Source organism: Sminthopsis crassicaudata, chromosome 2 (genome assembly GCF_048593235.1).
Source record: "Sminthopsis crassicaudata isolate SCR6 chromosome 2, ASM4859323v1, whole genome shotgun sequence".
Classification (NCBI taxonomy): domain Eukaryota; kingdom Metazoa; phylum Chordata; class Mammalia; order Dasyuromorphia; family Dasyuridae; genus Sminthopsis; species Sminthopsis crassicaudata.
The window spans coordinates 312,781,502-312,801,242 of record NC_133618.1 but is presented as its reverse complement, the minus strand read 5'-3'; the positions used below and the strand labels follow the sequence as shown (position 1 = coordinate 312,801,242).

Here is a 19,741-nt window from a genome sequence, read left to right as displayed (position 1 = left end):
TATTTATTTAATTTAAAAAAAAAAAAACTTTTTTCTTTTATTTTTATTTAACTGATTTTAATGTCTCATTGAGCAATTCACTCCATTTGTTCAATTCTAATTTTTAATGAATTATTTTCTCAGTTAGCTTTTTTATCTCCTTTTGCATTTGGTCAGTTGAACTTTTAAATGAGTTGTTCATTGTATTTTTTTTTTCCATTTCATAAATTCTATTTTTCAAGGAGTTGATTTCATTTTCCATTTTGCCAAAATTACTTTTTATTTATCTATTTTTCTTTTTTTATTAATTTTATAATTATAACATTTTTTGACAGTACATATGTATAGGTAATTTTTTACAACATTATCCCTTGTACTCTTTCTGTTCCGAATTTTTCCCCCCCTTCCCTCCACCCCCTCCCCTAGATGGCAGGCATTCCCATACATATTAAATATGTTATAGTATATCCTAGTATGTTATAGTATATCCTAGTAGAATATATATGTGCAGAACCAAAGAAAGAATTGGATGCAGAATGTAAAAATAACCTGGGGAGAAAAACAAAAATAATGCTAACAGTTTATACTCATTGCCCAGTGTTCCTTCTCTGGATGTAGCTGATTTTGTCTATCATTGATCAATTGAAATTGGATTAGCTCTTCTCTATGTTGAAGATATCCACTTCCATCAGAATACATCCTCATATAGTATTGTTGTTGAAGTGTATAATGATCTCCTGGTTCTGCTCATTTCATTCAGCATGAGTTCATGTAGGTCTCTCCAAGCCTCTCTGTATTCATCCTGCTGGTTATTTCTTACAGAGCAATAATATTCCATAACATTCATATACATAGTTTACCCAACCATTCTCCAATTGATGGGCATCCATTCATTTTCCAGTTTCTAGCCACTACAAAAAGGGCTGCCACAAACATTTTGGCACATACAGGTCCCTTTCCCTTCTTTAGTATTTTTTTGGAATATAAGCCCAGTAGTAGCACTGCTGGATCAAAGAGTATGCACAGTTTGATAACTTTTGGGGCATAATTCTAGATTACTCTCCAGAATGGTTGGATTCTCTCCACCAACAATGCATCAGTGTCCCAGTTTTCCCACATCTCCTCCAACATTCATCATTATTTCTTCCTGTCATCTTAGCCAATCTGACTGGTGTGTAGTGGTATCTCAGAGTTGTCTTAATTTGCATTTCTCTGATCAATAGTGATTTGGAACACTTTTTCATATGAATGGAAATAGTTTTAATTTCATCGTCTGAAAATTGTCTGTTCATATCCTTTGACCACAAAATTACTTTTTAAAGAGTGGTTTTCTTCAGATAATTTCTGGGTTTCCTTTCCCCATTTTTTCTTCTAACTCTTTTTTAAGATCCTTTTTGAATTCATCCAAGAGAGTCTTTTGAGTTAGAGACTGTCTCATATCACTCTTTGAGGCTTCATCTGGAGACATATTGCCTTTAGTGTCCTCAGGGTTTGAGGTCTGTTGTCTTTCTTCATAAAAGCTATCTATGATCAGTGCTCTTTTTTGCTTTTTTTGCTCATTTAAAAATGTTGAGATCTGCTCTTAGGGCAAAGGAGAGATTGTTCCAAGCTTTCTTTATAAGTGACAGCAGCTTCATGCTGCCTTGGATCTGTGCTGCTGGCTTCCTTCTTCTACTGGTTGGGTGTGGCTAAGTCCTGCTTGTTCTGCTGGGTTCAGTGGTTCACTATTTGCCTTCTGAAGGTGTGTTAGATTTCTCACAGCTAGTCTGCTGATCCTCTGGCTTCTGAACCAGGACAGAGTAACAAATACTGCTGTATTTTGGCTACAAGCCTCCCACTAGATTCCCCCAATGTCTGCAGGCCCTGGGTCTCCCTGTGCTACACCTGTTTTGGGTTGCAATCTCCTACCCACCTTCCTTGCCCAGTTGAGACAGACTGTTCCTGAAGCTCTTCCAAAATATCTTCTCCTGGATATTTGTTACACTTCAAATATTTGTGGGTCTGTCACTCCAAAATCTATTCAGAGGCTTGATCTGGTGTTAATCTGAGGGAAGCCAGGAAGAGCTCTACTCTCTGCTTCTTGGCTTTGCTTCTCCTGATCTTTTTTTTTTTTTTTTTTTTTTTTTTAATCATGGCTTTAACCATTTCTTAGAGTACAATATAGTATTTTATCACATTCATATGCCATAACTTTTTTTTCATTTTGCCCAATTTTTTATTCATTTGCTCAAGTGATAGGTATCCCTTAAGTTTCTAATTCTTTGCCACAATAAAAAGAATTATATAAATATTGTGAATATGGGTCTTTTTTCCTTTTTCTTTGATCACTTTGGAGTACAGACTTGATAGCAATATTGCTAGATTGAAAAGTATGCATAGTTTTATCACCCTTTGGTATAATTCTATATTATTCTCCTGAATAATTTATCTAGTTCACAGTTCTGCCTACAATGATGTTATGGGAAGGGCTTCAGATTTATCCCCCTATAGATAATGCTTATCATTTTCAGAAACATTCCATTTATTCCTGTTTTCTTGTATTTTGAATGGTAATGGGTATTGTGTTTTGTCAAAAACTTTCTCTACATCTATGGAAATAATAAATTTTTCTTGTTATTTTTATTATTGATGTACTCAGTTATGCTTATAATTTTCCTATTATTGAAACAGACTCAACATTCCAGATATAAATCCCATGTGATCACAGTGTCTGATCTTTATTGAATTCTCTTTGCTTGTATTTTGTTTTAAGTTTTTGTATCAATATTCCTTAGGGAAAGTTGTAACATGCCCTCCTGTCAGTTACTATTACTAGTCTGTCCTAGGCCCAACAGAGTACCTTTGACCACTGACCTTTGCAGTGTCAACTCTACCCGGTTCGCCGCCTCTGAGGCCTTCAAAGTTCTCTGGCCACAATCTCTTGAATCTATTCAAGAACAGCCACGTGTAATCTTAAAAGCCTTTATTATACCTACTCACATAATGCCCTGACTTGTTGGTTCCCTAGTGAACACCTGGTCAGAAGACCCATGTGTTCACTACCAACTCCTTACCTCTCGTTTATCCATCTGCTTGGCTTGGCTAGGCTACCCCAGGTTAGGGAGCCAAGTTAAAGCGCGCAGGGTTAAAGAGAGTGACTGCTGTCTGCAGTGGGCTTATAAAGGGCCTATGAGGTCACACACACAGCCAATCAGCGAGAGAGTCACCCATTACGAAGCTATCTCAATGTGGCCAAGATCCCACCCACAGGGAAGTCCTAATATCCACAGAAATTACTTCCTGGGGCACTCAATCTCCCATTGCATCCTTACAGAAAGTGATCTTTATGTTTCTTTTTCAGTTTTGGTTCTTCCTGTTTAAACCATATTTTTGTCATAGAAGGAGTTTTGTAGGATTTTGTAATCTATTTTTTAAAAATAGTTTGTTCTATTGAAATTAATTGTTTTTTTATACATTTTTGGTAGAATATGCTTGTTCATCTCATTAATTTTTTTTTTTTTTATTTTGTAGTTAAATTTAGGTCTGAGAGAAGTAATTTTAGTCCCCCACTAATAGTGTTTTTTCCTCCTGTAATTTAACTTTTCCTTTTAAGATTTTGCTTATTATACTATTTATATTCAGTATTAATATTAATTCATTATGTATATTACCTTGTAGCAAAATGTAGTTTCCCTGATTATTTCTTTTAGTTAGACCCATTTTGTTTTGTTTATCTGAGATCATGATTGCTACTCCTGCCTTTTTACTTGTACTGAAGCATAATAAATTCTGATCCAGCACTTTGTCTTTGTGTGCTTTGTTTCAAGTGTGTTTCTTGGAAACAACATATTGTGGAATCTGATTTCTAATTCATTTTGCTGTCTTCTATTTTGTAGATGAGATCATCCTAGCCACATATTCACAATAATAACCATTAACTGTGTATTTCTACCCATCTTATTCTCTTCTATTTAATCTTTTTTTATCCTTTGCTTTCCTCAAATCTGTTTTACTTCTGACCTCTGCCTCTCTTAAATTACTTTCTGTCTTACCACGCTCCCTCCCTTTTTTAGTCCCTCTCCTACTTCCCTGATGGATAAGATGTTTTTCTTTACTCAAATGAGAGAGAGGGGGTGAGAAGAAAGGGAGGAAGAGAGGGAAGGAAGCAGGGGAGAGGGTTATGTATTTTTTTCCTCTTTAAATTAGTTCAAATGAGAGTGAGGTTCAAATCTTGTCTGCTTCCCCATTTTTCCCTCTGTTATAAAATCTCTTTCTTGTGTTCTTTTATGTAAAATGATTTCCCCTAATCTTCTCCCTTCCCCATTCTCCCAGTTCATTCCTTTTTCTCAGCTTTCCATTTTGTAGACTCATGCCAATACCCCTATAAGTAAACTACTTCCAATAGCCCTATTGATGATAAAATTATAGAATTACATGTATCATCTTTCAGTTTAGAATTGTAAATAATCTTAAGTACTTTTTGGTGTCTCTTTCATATTTGCTTATCTTAATAAATTCTTTATTATATCTCTTATATCTTTTTTTTTTTTTTTTTTTTAAATGCCTGTCTTGAATCTTGTGTTTGAATGTCAGATTTTCTATTTATCTCTAGTCTTTTCATCAGGAATGCCTGGAAGTCTTCTGTTTCAATAAATGTCCATTTTTTCCCTCATAGTAGAATTGTTCTCCATTCTATGAAGTTGAATATTCTTGGTTTGTAATCGTAGCTTTTTTGCCTTCCAGAATATCATATTGCAAACCCTTCATTTCTTTGTAGTGTTAGCTGCTAAATCTTGTTTCATTCTGATTGATGCCCCATAATTTCTGCATTCTTTCTGACTGGTTTCAGTATTTTCTTGTTGACCTGGGAACTCTGAAATTTGAATATTATATTCTTGGAAATTTTGTTATCTCTTTCAATAGGTGATCAGTGGGTTTTTTAGTTTCTACTTTGTCTTCTGGTTCTATGATAGTTGGGCTGTCTTCCTTTATAATTTCTTGACATATAATAACATAATGAGGGATGGGGAGGAAGGTAATTATGGCTTTCATGTAGTCTAATAATTCTTAAATTATCTATCCTCTATTTTCTAGAGCAATTATTTTTTCAATGAGATATTTCACATTTTCATCTTTTTTTATACTTTTGACTTTGTTTCATTGTTTTCCTGATATTTTATGAAGCCACATGACAAATTTAATTTCTAAGCAATTATTTTCTTTTAGTGAGGTTTTTTTATTCCTTTTGCCATTTGGCCAATTGAGATTTTTAAGGATTTATTTTCTTCAAAAAATTTTTGATCTCTCTTTATCAAGCTGTTAATTCCCTTTTTATGATCTGAAGTTCCTCTACGCTATAATCTCATATTCAATATTTAATCCCTATTCCAATTTTTTTTTGCACAAGCCTTTCTTTCTAACTAACGTTAGAGGAACAATAATTAGAAAGCTTCCAATGATTGAATGTTCAAGGATTGTAAACAAAGTTTTTGTTGTGCCCCGATCTGTTGCTGATATAATTTTGCCTGCATTGTCAGAAAGCCAGTCATTTGAAATAACCAGAATCATGTCTGAAATGAAACATATCTTCCCTAATCAGCAACTTCCGTGAAAACTGTCAGTATCTTTTTGATTCTTCTGTTTTATAATCAGATAGTTTGAATCTTTAGTTGACATTCTCACAGATTGAATAGATAAGAGTAAAGTTTATTTTTTATTTTTAGTGCTTTTTGACAGTATTTTATTTCTTTCCAAATACATGTTAAAATTATTTTCAACATTCATTTTGGTAATATTTTGAGTTTGAAATTTTTCTTTGTCCCTTCCATCCTCCCTTCCCAAGACAGCAAGCATTCTGACATAGGCTATACTTGTACTATAAAGTTAAATATATTTCTATTAATCATATTCTGAAAGAAGAATCAGAACTAAAAGGAAAAATAATGAGAAAGAATAAAAAATAGAATAAGTGAAATAGTATGCTTTGATCTGCATTCAGATTCTATCAGTTCTTTCTCTGAATGTGGATGACATTTTCTATTACAAGTCTTTTGGAATTATCTCAGATCACTGTACTGCTGAGAAGAGATAAGTCTATCATAGTTGATTGTTACACAATGTTAATGTTACTGTATACAGTGTTCTCCTGAGTCTGCTCATTTCACACACCATTGGTTCATGTAAGTTTTTCCAGGTTTTTTGGAAATATTCTTGATCATCATTTTTACAGCACAATAGTTTTCAGTATATTCATACAGGACAAGTTGTTCAGCCATTCCCCAATTGTTGGACATTCCCCCAATTTCCATTTCTTTGCCATCACAAAAGATTTGTCTTAAATTTTTTTTTTTATACATTTGAGTTCTTTTACCTTTTTTATGATCTTTTTGGAATACAAACTAGTAGTGGTATTGCTAGAGCAAAAGGTATGTACAGAGCAATTAGGTGGACCAGTGGATAGAACACCAGGCCTGAAGTCAGGAGGATCTGAGTTCAAATGTGGCATTAGACACTTAATATTTTCTAGTTGTGTGACCCTGAACAAGTCACTTAACCCCAATTGGCTCAGGAGGAAAACAAACAAACAAACAAACAAAAGATGTGCACAGTTTTATAGCCCTTTGACCATAGTTCAAATTGCTTTCCGGAATTATTTTCCATAACTCTGTTAACAAAGATAAAATTTTTGAAGAGATATATCTGGAAAAATATTTATCTTTATGATTCTGTCATGTCCTTTCTTTTTATCTGTATCTACTTTCTTCATACTTCACATATTCACATTAGCCACAATTCTCTTTAATTGGGAAAAGTATGTCCTAAAACTTGGTCTCCAAAACCTTTTTGTAGACTTTGTTATTGCAAAGCATATAAAATATTTAAGAAAGAGGCACAAAATCAGAACATTCTTTATAAGAGTAGTAGAATTAATATTCTGCATATCTAATTTAAATTTAACTTTGACTTTTATAGCAAAGTCCAGGCTCGAGTAGCCTTCTCTGCCTACCTTCAACATGTTCAAACTCGACTGATGAAAGATAGTGGAGGCCAATCTTTTAATGCCAGTTGGGCTGCCAAAGAGGATGAACAGATGGTAAGTCTCTTTATGTCAGGAATATTCTAGTGAATAAAACTATATATAGCTATATGTTACATACTTTACTATATACTATATAAAAGTAGAATTGAATTTCTTTTGAGATACATAACAGTGAATTCTCTTAATAAGAGGGTTGTTAAGTACTTTAAACATTTCTGTAGACATGGAGGATATCATCTGATGGCACTCAATATGGAGGGTAAAGTTTGGCCTTTTGAAATGGAAATCCCTATTGCAGACTCTCTAATGACTTTCTTTTTCATAGAAAACAGTCCAGAAATTATCCTCCTTTGACTTATCTAGTTATTTCTTTAATATTTATAAGTTCGTTTACGTTGTCAGTTAACTGGCAATTAATCAGACTTTTAAAAAATCATCAGTTTTTATTAAAAACTTTGATTTCTATGTAAAATTTCTCAAGTCCTTTCTAATATCAAAGTAATAAAAAGCATCAAGCCAGTTGATGAGGATAAAATGTCCTAAGGAATCTCTAGTCTTTTTATTTATAGGTATTTCTAGGCAGCACAGAAAGATCTTTTTTTTTTTTTTTTTTTTTTTTTAATTTTTTTTTATTATATATATATATATATATTTTATAATATTATCCCTTGTATTCATTTTTCCAAATTACCCCCTCTCCCTTATTCCCTCCCCCCGACGACAGGCAATACCATACACTTTACATGTGTTACAATATAGTCTAAGTACAATACATGTGTGTGAATATCATTTTCTTGTTGCACAATAAACATTAGAATCCGAAGGTACATGCAACCTGGGCAGACAGATATTAGTGCTAACAATTTACATTCCCCTCCCAGTGTTTCTTCTCTGGGTGTATCTACCTCTGTCCATAATTGATCAACTGGAAGTGAGTTGGATCTTCTTTATGTTGAAGATTTCCACCTCCATCAGAATACATCCTCATACAGTATCGTTGTTGAAGTATACAGTGATCTTCTGGTTCTGCTCATTTCACTCAGCATCAGTTGATTTAAGTCTCTCCAACCCTCTCTGTATTCCTCCTGCTGGTCATTTCTTACTGAGCAATAATATTCCATAACTTTCATATACCACAATTTACCCAACCATTCTCCAACTGATGGACATCCATTCATCTTCCAGTTTCTAGCTACAACAAAAAGAGCTGCCACAAACATTTTGGCACATATATGTCTCTTTCCGCTCTTTAGTATTTCTTTGGGATATAATCCCAGTAGTAGCGCTGCTGGGTCAAAGGGTATGCACAGTTTGATAACTTTTTGGGCATAATTCCAGATTGCTCTCCAGAATGGCTGGATTCTTTCACAACTCCACCAGCAATGTATTAGTGTCCCAATTTCCCCACATCCCCTCCAACATTTGTCATTATTTGTTCCTGTCATCTTAGCCAATCTGACAGGTGTGTAGTGGTATCTCAGAGTGGTCTTAATTTGCATTTCTCTGATCAGTAGTGATTTGGAACACTCTTTCATGTGAGTGGATATAGTTTCAATTTCTTCCTCTGAGAATTGTCTGTTCATATCCTTTGACCATTTATCAATTGGAGAATGGTTTGGTTTCTTATAAATTATGGTCAGTTCTCTATATATTTTGGAAATGAGACCTTTGTCAGAACCTTTGTTTTTAAAAATATTTTCCCAATTTGTTACTTCCCTTCTAATCTTGTTTGCATTAGTATTATTTGTACAGAAACTTTTTAGTTTGATGTAATCAAAATCTTCTATTTTGTGATCAACAATGATCTCTAGTTCTCCTCTGGTCATAAATTCCTTCCTCCTCCACAAGTCTGAGAGGTAGATTATCCTCTGTTCCTCTAATCTATTTATTATCTCCCTCTTTATGCCTAAATCATGGACCCATTTTGATCTTATCTTGGTATATGGTGTTAAGTGTGGATCCATATCTAATTTCTGCCATACTAATTTCCAGTTTTCCCAACAGTTTTTTCCGAATAATGAATTTTTATCCCTAATGTTGGAATCTTTGGGTTTGTCAAAGATTAGATTGCTATAGATGTACCCTTTTTTGTCCTTTGTATCTAATCTGTTCCACTGATCTACCGGTCTATTTCTTAGCCAATACCAAATGGTTTTGGTGACTGCTGCTATATAATATAGCTTTAGATCAGGTACACTTAGACCACCTTCCTCTGAGTTTTTTTTCATTAGTTCCCTTGCAATTCTTGACCTTTTATTCTTCCATATGAATTTTGTTGTTATTTTTTCTAGGTCATTAAAATAGTTTCTTGGGAGTCTGATTGGTATAGCACTAAATAAATAGATTAGTTTGGGGAGTATTGTCATCTTTATTATATTCGCTCGGCCTATCCAAGAGCACTGAATGTCTTTCCAATTATTTAAATCTGATTTTATTTTTGTGGCAAGTGTTTTGTAATTTTTCTCATATAATTCCTGACTTTTCTTTGGTAGATGGATTCCCAAATATTTTATACTCTCAACATTTGTTTGGAATGGAATTTCTCTTTGTATCTCTTGCTGTTGCATTTTGTTAGTGATATATAAAAATGCCGAGGATTTATGTGGATTTATTTTGTATCCTGCCACTTTGCTGAAATTTTGAATTATTTCTAGTAGCTTTTTAGCAGAGTCTTTGGGGTTCTCTAAGTATACCATCATGTCATCTGCAAAAAGTGATAGTTTAATTTCCTCATTTCCTACTCTAATTCCTTGAATCTCTTTCTCGGCTCTTATTGCCGAGGCTAGCGTTTCTAGTACTATATTGAATAGTAATGGTGATAGTGGGCAACCTTGTTTCACTCCTGATCTTACTGGGAAAGGTTGCAGTTTATTTCTATTGCATATTATGCTTACTGACGGTCTTAAATATATACTCCTGATTATTCTAAGGAATAATCCATTTATTCCTATACTCTCAAGAGTTTTTAGTAGGAATGGATGTTGGATTTTGTCAAATGCTTTTTCTGCATCTATTGAGATGATCATATGGTTCTTATTAATTTGATTATTAATATGGTCAATTATATTAATAGTTTTCCTAATATTAAACCAGCCCTGCATTCCTGGAATAAATCCTACTTGATCATAGTGTATTATCTTGGAGATGATTTTCTGAAGTCTTTTTGCTAATATCTTATTTAAGATTTTAGCATCAATATTCATTAAGGAGATTGGTCTATAATTTTCTTTCTCAGTTTTCGATCTACCAGGTTTAGGTATCAGTACCATGTCTGTGTCATAAAAGGAATTTGGTAGGACTCCTTCATCCCCTATTTTTTCAAATAATTTATATAACATTGGGGCTAATTGTTCTTTAAATGTTTGGTAGAATTCACATGTGAATCCATCTGGCCCTGGGGATTTTTTCCTGGGGAGTTGATTAATAGCTTGTTCTATTTCTTTTTCTGAAATGGGACTATTTAAGCAATTTATCTCCTCCTCTGTTAATCTAGGGAGCCTATATTTTTGGAGGAAGTCATCCATTTCACTTAAGTTATCAAATTTATTGGCATAAAGTTGGGCAAAGTAACTCCTTATTATTTCTCTAATTTCCTCTTCATTGGTGGAAAGATCCCCCTTTTCATTTGTAAGACTATCAATTTGATTTTCCTCTTTCTTTTTTTTGATCAAATTTACCAAAGGTTTATCTATTTTATTGGCTTTTTCATAAAACCAACTCTTGGTTTTATTTATTAATTCAATAGTTTTTTTACTTTCAATTTTATTGATTTCTCCTTTTAATTTTTGTATTTCGAGTTTAATTTTTGGTTGGGGGTTTATAATTTGGTCTTTTTCTAGCCTTTTAAGTTGTAAGCCCAATTCGTTAATCTTCTCTTTCTCAATTTTCTTCAAATAAGCTTCTAAAGATATAAAATTTCCCCTTATTACCGCTTTAGCTGCATCCCAAAGATTTTGATATGATGTCTCATCATTATCATTATCTTGGGTGAAATTGTTAATTGTTTCTATAATTTGCTCTTTCACCCAGTCATTCTTTAAGATGAGATTATTCAGTTTCCAATTACTTTTTGGTCTATTTACCCCTAACTTTTTACTGAATGTAGCTTTTATTGCATTGTGATCTGAGAAGAAGGCATTTATTATTTCTGCCTTCCTACATTTAATTTTGAGATCTTTATGTCCTAGTATATGGTCAATTTTTGTATAGGATCCATGAACTGCTGAGAAGAAAGTATATTCCTTCCTATTGCCATTCAGTTTTCTCCAAAGGTCTATCATACCTAGTTTTTCTAATGTTCTATTTACTTTTTTAATTTCTTTCTTGTTTGTTTTGTGGTTTGATTTGTCTAAATCTGAGAGTGCAAGGTTGAGATCTCCCACTATTATAGTTTTACTGTCTATTTCTTCTTGCAGTTCTCTTAACTTTTCCTTTAGAAAGTTAGATGCTATACCATTTGGTGCATATATGTTTAGTATCGATATGGCTTCATTATTTATGCTACCTTTCAGCAGGATATAGTTTCCTTCCTTATCTTTTTTAACGAGATCTACTTCTGCTTTTGCTTGATCTGAGATAAGGATAGCTACCCCTGCTTTTTTGGCTTTACCTGAAGCATAATAGGCTCTGTTCCAACCTTTTACCTTTACTCTGTATGTATCTCCCTGCTTTAAGTGTGTTTCCTGTAGGCAACATATTGTAGGGTTCTGCTTTTTGATCCAATCTACTATCCGTCTCCGTTTGATGGGATCGTTCATCTCATTTACATTTACAGTTAAAATTACTAATTCTGTATTTCCTGCCATCGTATTATCCCCAGATTATGCTTTTTTCCCTTGACCCCCCTGATCCCCCTCCCCGATATTTAATTTACAGACCCCCCTTGTGACGCGCAACCCTCCCTCTTTTTTTTTTTTTTTTTTTTTTTTAGGATCCCTCCCCCCTCCCTCCAAGTCCCTTCACTTATTCCCCCTTTCCTTTTCCCTTTTCCTCTCCCCCCTTTTAATGAGGTGAGAGAAAATTCTCTGAAAAACAAATATGTTAATTATTTACTCTTTGAGCCTCTTCTGATGAGAGTAAGATTCACACAATGATTCTCCCCCTCACTAAGTTCCCTCAGATATGGTGTATTTTTTATGTCTCTTCCTGGGATGTAGTTTCCCTCTTTTTATCACTCCTTCCCCTTTTTCTGAACCGACCTCCTTCCCTTTACTACACCCCCCTTTTTTTCTTTTATATCAGTAAAATCAAATTATCCTTGAGTATTTTTTATATACCCACAACAGAGTTACAGTTCTCAAGGGTTCAGCACAGAAAGATCTTGAAAAAGTTTTATTCTCTGTTCAGTTTAGTAGTGATTATTTCTCCACCTTCCTAACTCTTTGTTTTTGTTATTTGTTGATTCTTAAAGAGGACCATGACATCAGGAATTTGATGCCATGACTTTGAAGTGCATTGGTTTGAAATGAGGAAGGGCTGTGCAAGGTCACCTGCCTCGATTTCCTCTCCAGAGCCATCTGGATCCAGTTGCCAGATAGAGATCAGGGTGACTGGAGGTGGCCCAGGATGCAATGGGAGACCTTGACCTTTTAAGCATCAGCTAAGGTCTTTCCCAGGTCTAAGTTGGACTCAGGCAATGCCTATTCAATGATTAAGGCTAGGTTAGAAATTGTTGTGCCCCAGTTCTCTTTATTATCCTGCCTCAGTTTCCCTGAATTGATCTGCCTCAGTTCCTAATTGTTTTGGTCTATCCTGCAACACCACCTCTCCCTCCTAATCATCAGAATATTTGATAAGGATAAAAGACCTTCTATCTTAGACATAGTGATCCCAGCCCTTCCCTACTTAGCAGAATGCCTCTCCCAACCTAGAATGTCTGGTGCCTCCCCCCACCCTGTCAGAGTACCTTTCCTGCTCTTAGCACTCTGACTCTGCCCCTGCCTCTGTCTATGCCCTGTATCTGAGTCATGTGTATATATGTCATTGAGAACTCTGACAGGGTAGGGTGAGCCACCTAAGATGGGGGGAGGCATCTTGATAAGACAGTATCTGACATTCTGGTAGCTTAGGATGGGGAGAGGCATTCTGATATTCTCAAACATAAGATCTTTTATCCTTACCACATATTCTGATAAAGAGGGGGGGAGGTTTTGGAGGACTGAGCTTTGAGAAGCAGAGAAACTGACTGGGTCAGGATAATTAGAGAAACTGAGAACTGTGTCCCAACATTCCACACTCTCTTCTGAATATTCAAATCATTGAATTACCTTCCTCTAGAAGGTCTTAGCACCATAATTTTGATCAACTCTATGTAAAGCAAATAAACCAAACTAAAACTAGAAAAATGCAAAGACTTATGACAAGGACCAGTCTCTCCCTGATAACCCCAGAGTTATTAGCATAAAAACAGCATTCTTCATTTAGGGAGACATACAGGCCTCCCTGTTTAGGTCCTCTGCAGTTGAGGAGCATCTCAGCCAGAGAATCCAGTTTGAGATGGACAGTTTACTGTGAGTTAGATCTGTGCTCATTTGTGCATTTAACTCAGCCTCTGCTTATATAGGGAGTAGTAGTGCTCAGGACAGTCCTGCTGCCCATCCTAAGAGGGGTACCCCAAGTCTGTCAGGGATTCTAGAGGGCAAAAAAGTGGGGCCTGGAGTCGCTCTACCTGTTCCCTCTCGATAGAACAGGATCTGCTACTAGGAGACAGATTTCTGAGCAAATTATGCAGTTAGACCAAAGTAGGCAACCCCAAACTATTAGAGACCTGATATCAATACTAATTAAGGAACTTGGGTTACAGAAGTGGAGAAACAGATCAGAGACTGCCAGTCCCAGGACAGGTGTCTGATTTCTGGCTGTTTCCAAAAAATAATCCCCAAAACTGAGTCTGCCAGGGCAATTCCAGCAGAATTTCAGAGTTAAAACATAATCAGCAAATCATAGTCCAGTAAATTTTAAGCAAGGAGTTAAATAATTTCCAATTCAATCTCAATTAATGAAATAGGGAGCAGAGCAGAAGTGCCTAAGAAAAATAGATCAGTTTTTCCCCAATTTCCTGACCAGTTTCAACCGTTTCCTTCCTCCCCCTTTTTTTTTTTTTTACACAGAAAAGAAATTATCAAATAACTATTCCACATATAAATTCCAAGAGTGAATCATAATTCCTGTACATAAGACTAGTACAGTAAGTTTCCCAAAAATCCCTCAAACATACAGCAATAGTTAAACAGTTTTAACAAATCTTAAACACAGTGATGTAGTTAAAATTTTAATAATAATTCAATCATTTTCTCATTATCATAATCAGGAGCCCTGCTTCCTGCTGAGGCTGATCCATATCTCACAAGCAAGTCAATACCTGTAATTTTGGCCCAGATCTAGAACAAAAATACAAATCTAACAAATGAAGGTTAGAACAGACTGATACAAAATGTGAAGGTGCCAGTATGAATTGGCCAGCAGCTTCCCAATAGATAAAATGGCAGTTAGGCTTTTGTCCTTTCATTAGTTAGAAACCTTTTAAAAAAACTTGAATATTCAGACACAATATCCAGTAACAGATAGATGATCAGACTAGATACTTATTTGCCCAAGTATTTAGGATATAATGATTACATATAACCAGATTGGAAATAGCAAGGTATGACATAATTGAATTACATTAATATTTTCTTATTAACCATTGCTCTGATCATAGAAATCAGTCAAAGGAGAAAAAAAAAAATGCAGGGACATAAGCTGTTAAAGCTTAACTTTCAGCAAAACAGAATAAAATAGCTTTGATTCATTTTTACTCTAGTTAATTGTCCCACTATCAGAGGGTGGAGCTTTAAAACTCCCAAATAACATTAATTATAAGCCTAAGGAATTTTCCTTCTAATAACAAATTCTATTAACTAAGTTTCAGACATATCCTAAACAGATATTTACCATAACCTTATTTATGACAGAAAGAATTTGTCTCAGTAAATTCACTTCTTTCATATCTTAAGTAGATGTTCCCATAAGTGAACATCATTCATACAAATCAGTTTGCTTTTAAAAATACCCAATACATAAAGTATTCCAAATTACATATTGCCCATAACAGAAACATTTTCAAAAGGACAAAAAAAATATTTTCAGAGGCTCTTTAAATGACTTCAGGATGACCTAATACAATCAATTAAAACTTAGAATACCCTAAAAGAATCCAAGAGGCTCTTAAAAATATTAAACTTTTAGAAATACCATAACCTCATATTGATAACAGTAATAAATTGATTTCAGTTAAGTTCACAAGTTAGCTTTTATATGTAACAGAAACATTTTCAAAAGGACAAGGAAAAACTATTAACTTTTAAAAGCCATTTAAATGATGGGCATAACCTCAGGATACAATCAATTAAACTTATACAGAATAGCCAATTCTACAGAAAGGAATCTGAAAGATTCTTTAATATCTGAACCAGCAAGGAGCTGCAGTTAGTCCAAAAAAAAAACAACAAAAACCCACCATCTTAATGGAGGGAGGGGGATTCTACCTGTTCACCCCAACTTCTCACAGCTAACCTTTTAGGGTGCTGTTTCCCCCAGGATCCAATCTTCCACATTAAGACAGGCCCCAACCTCATGGGATATATCTCCTATCCCATGGCAAATAGCAAATTCACTAGGGATTTGTGCCTTTTTGTTCTTCGTTTCTGGGAAGTTATTTTCTTCTATCCTTCCTTCTTTCACACCATCTCTTCCTGTCCCATCTCTCTATCTTTCTCCTCCCAATGCTTACTTGCTCAAACCTTCTCCGACATGCTTTAAACACTCCCAAACCAATACTAGATGCTTCATTTAAACTACTAATTGCTTTTGCAAATCAATCTTTCTTGTCCCTTGTCTTTAAATCACTTTTTTGTTAAATTTAAAAACCAAATTTCATAAAACTTAATAAATATACCCAACAGAGCCTAGTTTACAAATTACCCAATACTTCTAGAATGCAACATTTCATCTAAGTAGGGAGACACAAACACGACTTCCCAAGGTAAGCTACTGGCATTTTGTTTTAATAACCTATATTATAACTTAAAATCCAATCAAATACAGCTTTAAATTCCCAGTAATATAAAACTGCTTTTCCTATCATATTTCAAATAATGAATTTCTTTCTGGCCCTACGTGGCCATTATTTCCAATGGACTTTTCTTAGGAAAAGCTTAGGCCCCAATTTTGACCAGAGTTGAAACCTTTAGAAAAGTCAGACCCTAATTGGAGACACGTGACCCCTTTTAGATAAGTTAATAGAACTTTACCCCAACAAGTTCTTAAGATCTTATGTAATATTCTTCTCTAAAATATAATGTTCTCTGGGAGCAGATTTCTTGGGGGGCTTCTGGGAGCAGTCTTCATTTCAGTTCAGTGTAATCACCCCAAATGCAGCCAGGAGTTAAAGTCCAAATTCTTTATTGTTTACTTCAAAGTCTTGTTTCTTTTCCTGGGGCCCAGTTAGCTTTCTTAGAAGCCTATCTCTCTCCTTGGTTCTGAGAGCTCCTGCTGCTAGTCCTTTGCCTCTGCCAACTTTTGCCTCTATCTCCCTCCAAATGAGCTTCTAGTGAGCTTCTCTTGTCCTTCCTGGTCCTGAGACCTCCTCCTTAGATGTTCCACACTGAGTATACACCAATCCATTATATCACTAGGAAACCATTATTTGTTGTTGGATTAAATCACTCTCTCCTCAATTCCACTTAGTACCTTGTTTCAAGTTCTGGCCCATAACATCTCCTTGTAGGATCAGATCAATCATACTGAACCATGCCAAATTAGATAATTATTGTCTCTATCAATTCCAGTGACTTTAGCATCTTGTAAGAATCCTAAAAATCTTATATTCAAAGATAACTAAATCTAGCCTGCAAAGACAACAATAATTTAAAAATTATCCTAAAATCCGTAATCAGATGTTTCTCCAGCAAGAGTCCAAGCAATCAGCAGCGTGCATTTTTGTTCTCCAGAGGCCTTATCTAGGGTAACTCAATTCAAGCCACCCCTGAATTTAAACTACCCCTGTACCAGTTTTTAAGTGTAAAATTACAAGCAAATTTCTTCCAAGGTTTTCTCTTTGTTGCTTCTTTTGGATTTAATCATTTGTTGATTTTTTAAATTCTACATTTCACATTTGGTTCATTAATCTTCCTTTTTATGTTTAGTTAATATAGACTTTAGATATATAGATATATTTTTTTGAGTGTTGTTTTAGCCGCCTCTCAGAAATTTCAGCATATTCTCTTATCTTTATCATTGTCTTTCCATTAGTTACATTAATTATTTTTATGATTTGTCCTTTGGTCCACTTGTTATTTAGCATTTAATTATTGAGTCTTAATTTAGAATTTTGTTTTTTCTTGTGATCCTATATAGATTACTGTCTTTATCAAGATGTAATCTATGAAAAATGTTTAGTATTTTTGCTTCATTTATATTTATTTGCAATTATTTGTCACATTCCATCATGCAAGTTTTATCTGGTGCTGAAAAATAAGTCTATTCTTTAATGATCCCATTCAGATGATGCCTTAACTTCTTTAGCCCAAAATGTTTAACAGTTCATTTAATACATTAGTTTTATTTTTGAGAAATTTTCTGTTAAATTTATCTGTCATTTACATTTTTTTAATTGAATAGTAAGTTCACTTTTTTGATATTTGGTTTTTATCTTTTTCATCAACACAGTCTAGTGTTCTTCTGCCACTGCTACTACCCCACTGAAGAAAAAGAAAAACAAAACCCTTGTAACAAAAATGCATAGCAAAACAAAATATTGTCTGTATCCAAAAAAGATATCTGTTCCAGTATATGTACTGAGTTTATTACCACTTTTTCAGAAGCTGGGGATTATATTTACCATAGGTCCTCTGGAATTTTGATTAGTCATCACATTGGTCATAGTTCAGAAATAATTCGGACTTGCTTGTCTTTATATTGTTTGTTGTTTTTATATAAATCTTTCTTCTATTTCTGTTCACTGCACTCTGCATCAATTCATAATTGTCTTGAAAATGTGCTTTTCATAATTTCTTAGAGTAAAATAGAATTATTTTCACCTGTCATAATTTATTTCACCTTTTCTGATTGGTAGTCCCTATCCTTTGGTCCTATTCTTTGCTGCCACAAAAAGACCTGCTATATTACTTTGGAACTATGCTCAAAAAGTTATCAAACTGTACATATCCTTTGACCCAGCAGTGTTATTACTGGGCTTATATCCCAAAGAGATCTTAAAGAAGGGAAAGGGACCTGTATGTGCAAGAATGTTTGTGGCAGCTCTCTTTGTAGTGGCCAGAAATTGGAAACTTAAGTGGATGCCCATCAATTGTAGAATGGCTAAATAAATTGTGGTATATGAATATTATGGAATATTATTGTTCTGTAAGAAATGGCCAACAGGATGATTTCAGAAAGGCCTGGAGAAACTTACATGAACTGATGCTGAGTGAAATGAGCAGAACCATACTATATGATGATCAATTCTGATGGATGTGGCCCTCTTCAACAATGAGATGAACCAAATCAATTCCAATAGAGCAGTAATGAACTGAACCAGCTACACCCAGGGAAAGAACTCTGGGAGATGACTATGAACCACTACATAAAATTCCCAATCCCTCTATTTTTGTCTGCCTGCATTTTTTATTTCCTTCACAGGTTAATTTCAAAGTCCAATTCTTTTTGTACAGCAAAACAACTGTTTGGACATGTATACACATATTGTATTTAATTTATACTTTAACATATTTAACATGTATTGGTCAACCTGCCATCTGGCCAGGGGTGGGGGGAGGGGACAAATTGGAACAAAAGGTTTGGCAATTGTCAATGCTATAAAATTACCCATGAATATATCTGGTAAATAAAAACTATTAAAAAAAAAAAGACCTGCTATATTTATGTAAATATAGGTCTTTTCTTCATTCTTCAATCTTTTTTGGCTCTAGTACTGCTGAGTCAAAGGGGTAGGTACAATCATAGTGTCTTTTTGAGCATAGGTCCAAATTTCTTAACCCCAGTAATTACACCATTTTTCAGCTTTATCAGCAGTATATTAATGCACCTGTTTTCCTATAGCCTCTCCAGCATTTCTTGTTTTCTCTCTCTCTCTCTCTCTCTTTTTTTTTTTTTTTTTTGGTCACTTTTGTTAATTTGATTCATATGAATTGGAACCTCAGAATTGTTTGAATGAGCAGTTCTTTAATTTGGAGCATTTTTTAATATGGTTACTATAGTGGCTCTTATTTGATATGGATCAAATGCTTATGTAGCTTAGAAATGAGACTCTACCTATAGAAACTTGATGCAAAGATTTTTCACCAGATATCTTGTTTTCTTCAAATTTTAGCTGTATTGGGTTTATTTCTGGAAATACTTTTAAATTTTAGGTATTTTATTATTTTATGTATATTCTCTCCCTCCCTTCTTATTTCCTTCCTTTTTCCATCTCTCCCTCCCTCTTTTCTTCATTTCCCTCCCTCCCCTTCCCTCCTTCTTCCTCTCCCTTTATCCTTCCCTCCCTTTTTCTCCCTCCTTTTCTCTCTCCACCCCTCCTCTCTCCTCTTCTTGTCTCTCCCTCTCACCTTTCCCTCCTCTTTCTTCCCTTCTTTCTTCCCTTCTTCCCTCTATACTATATACAGGAAAAAGCTGATGACTTTATACTGCTCTTGCTCATTTAAATCCAACTTGCTTGCATGTCATGGCATCGGCTTCCTAAAGTTA

General features: G+C 34.6%; 1 protein-coding gene across 25 annotated transcripts in view; it reads left to right on the top strand.

Annotated features, from left to right (window-relative positions):
• TTLL5 (tubulin tyrosine ligase like 5) overlaps positions 1-19,741 on the top strand; it is a 402,838-nt gene that overhangs the window by 132,630 nt on the left and 250,467 nt on the right. For all 25 annotated transcript variants that reach the window (XR_012486466.1, XR_012486468.1, XR_012486467.1 and 22 more), the window contains one exon: positions 6,931-7,051. Coding sequence is in view for 22 of the 25 variants with exons in the window: in XM_074289958.1 (XP_074146059.1) it covers positions 6,931-7,051 (121 nt within the window). In the remaining 3 variants the exon portion in view is untranslated. The remainder of the gene's footprint in view (positions 1-6,930; positions 7,052-19,741) is intronic.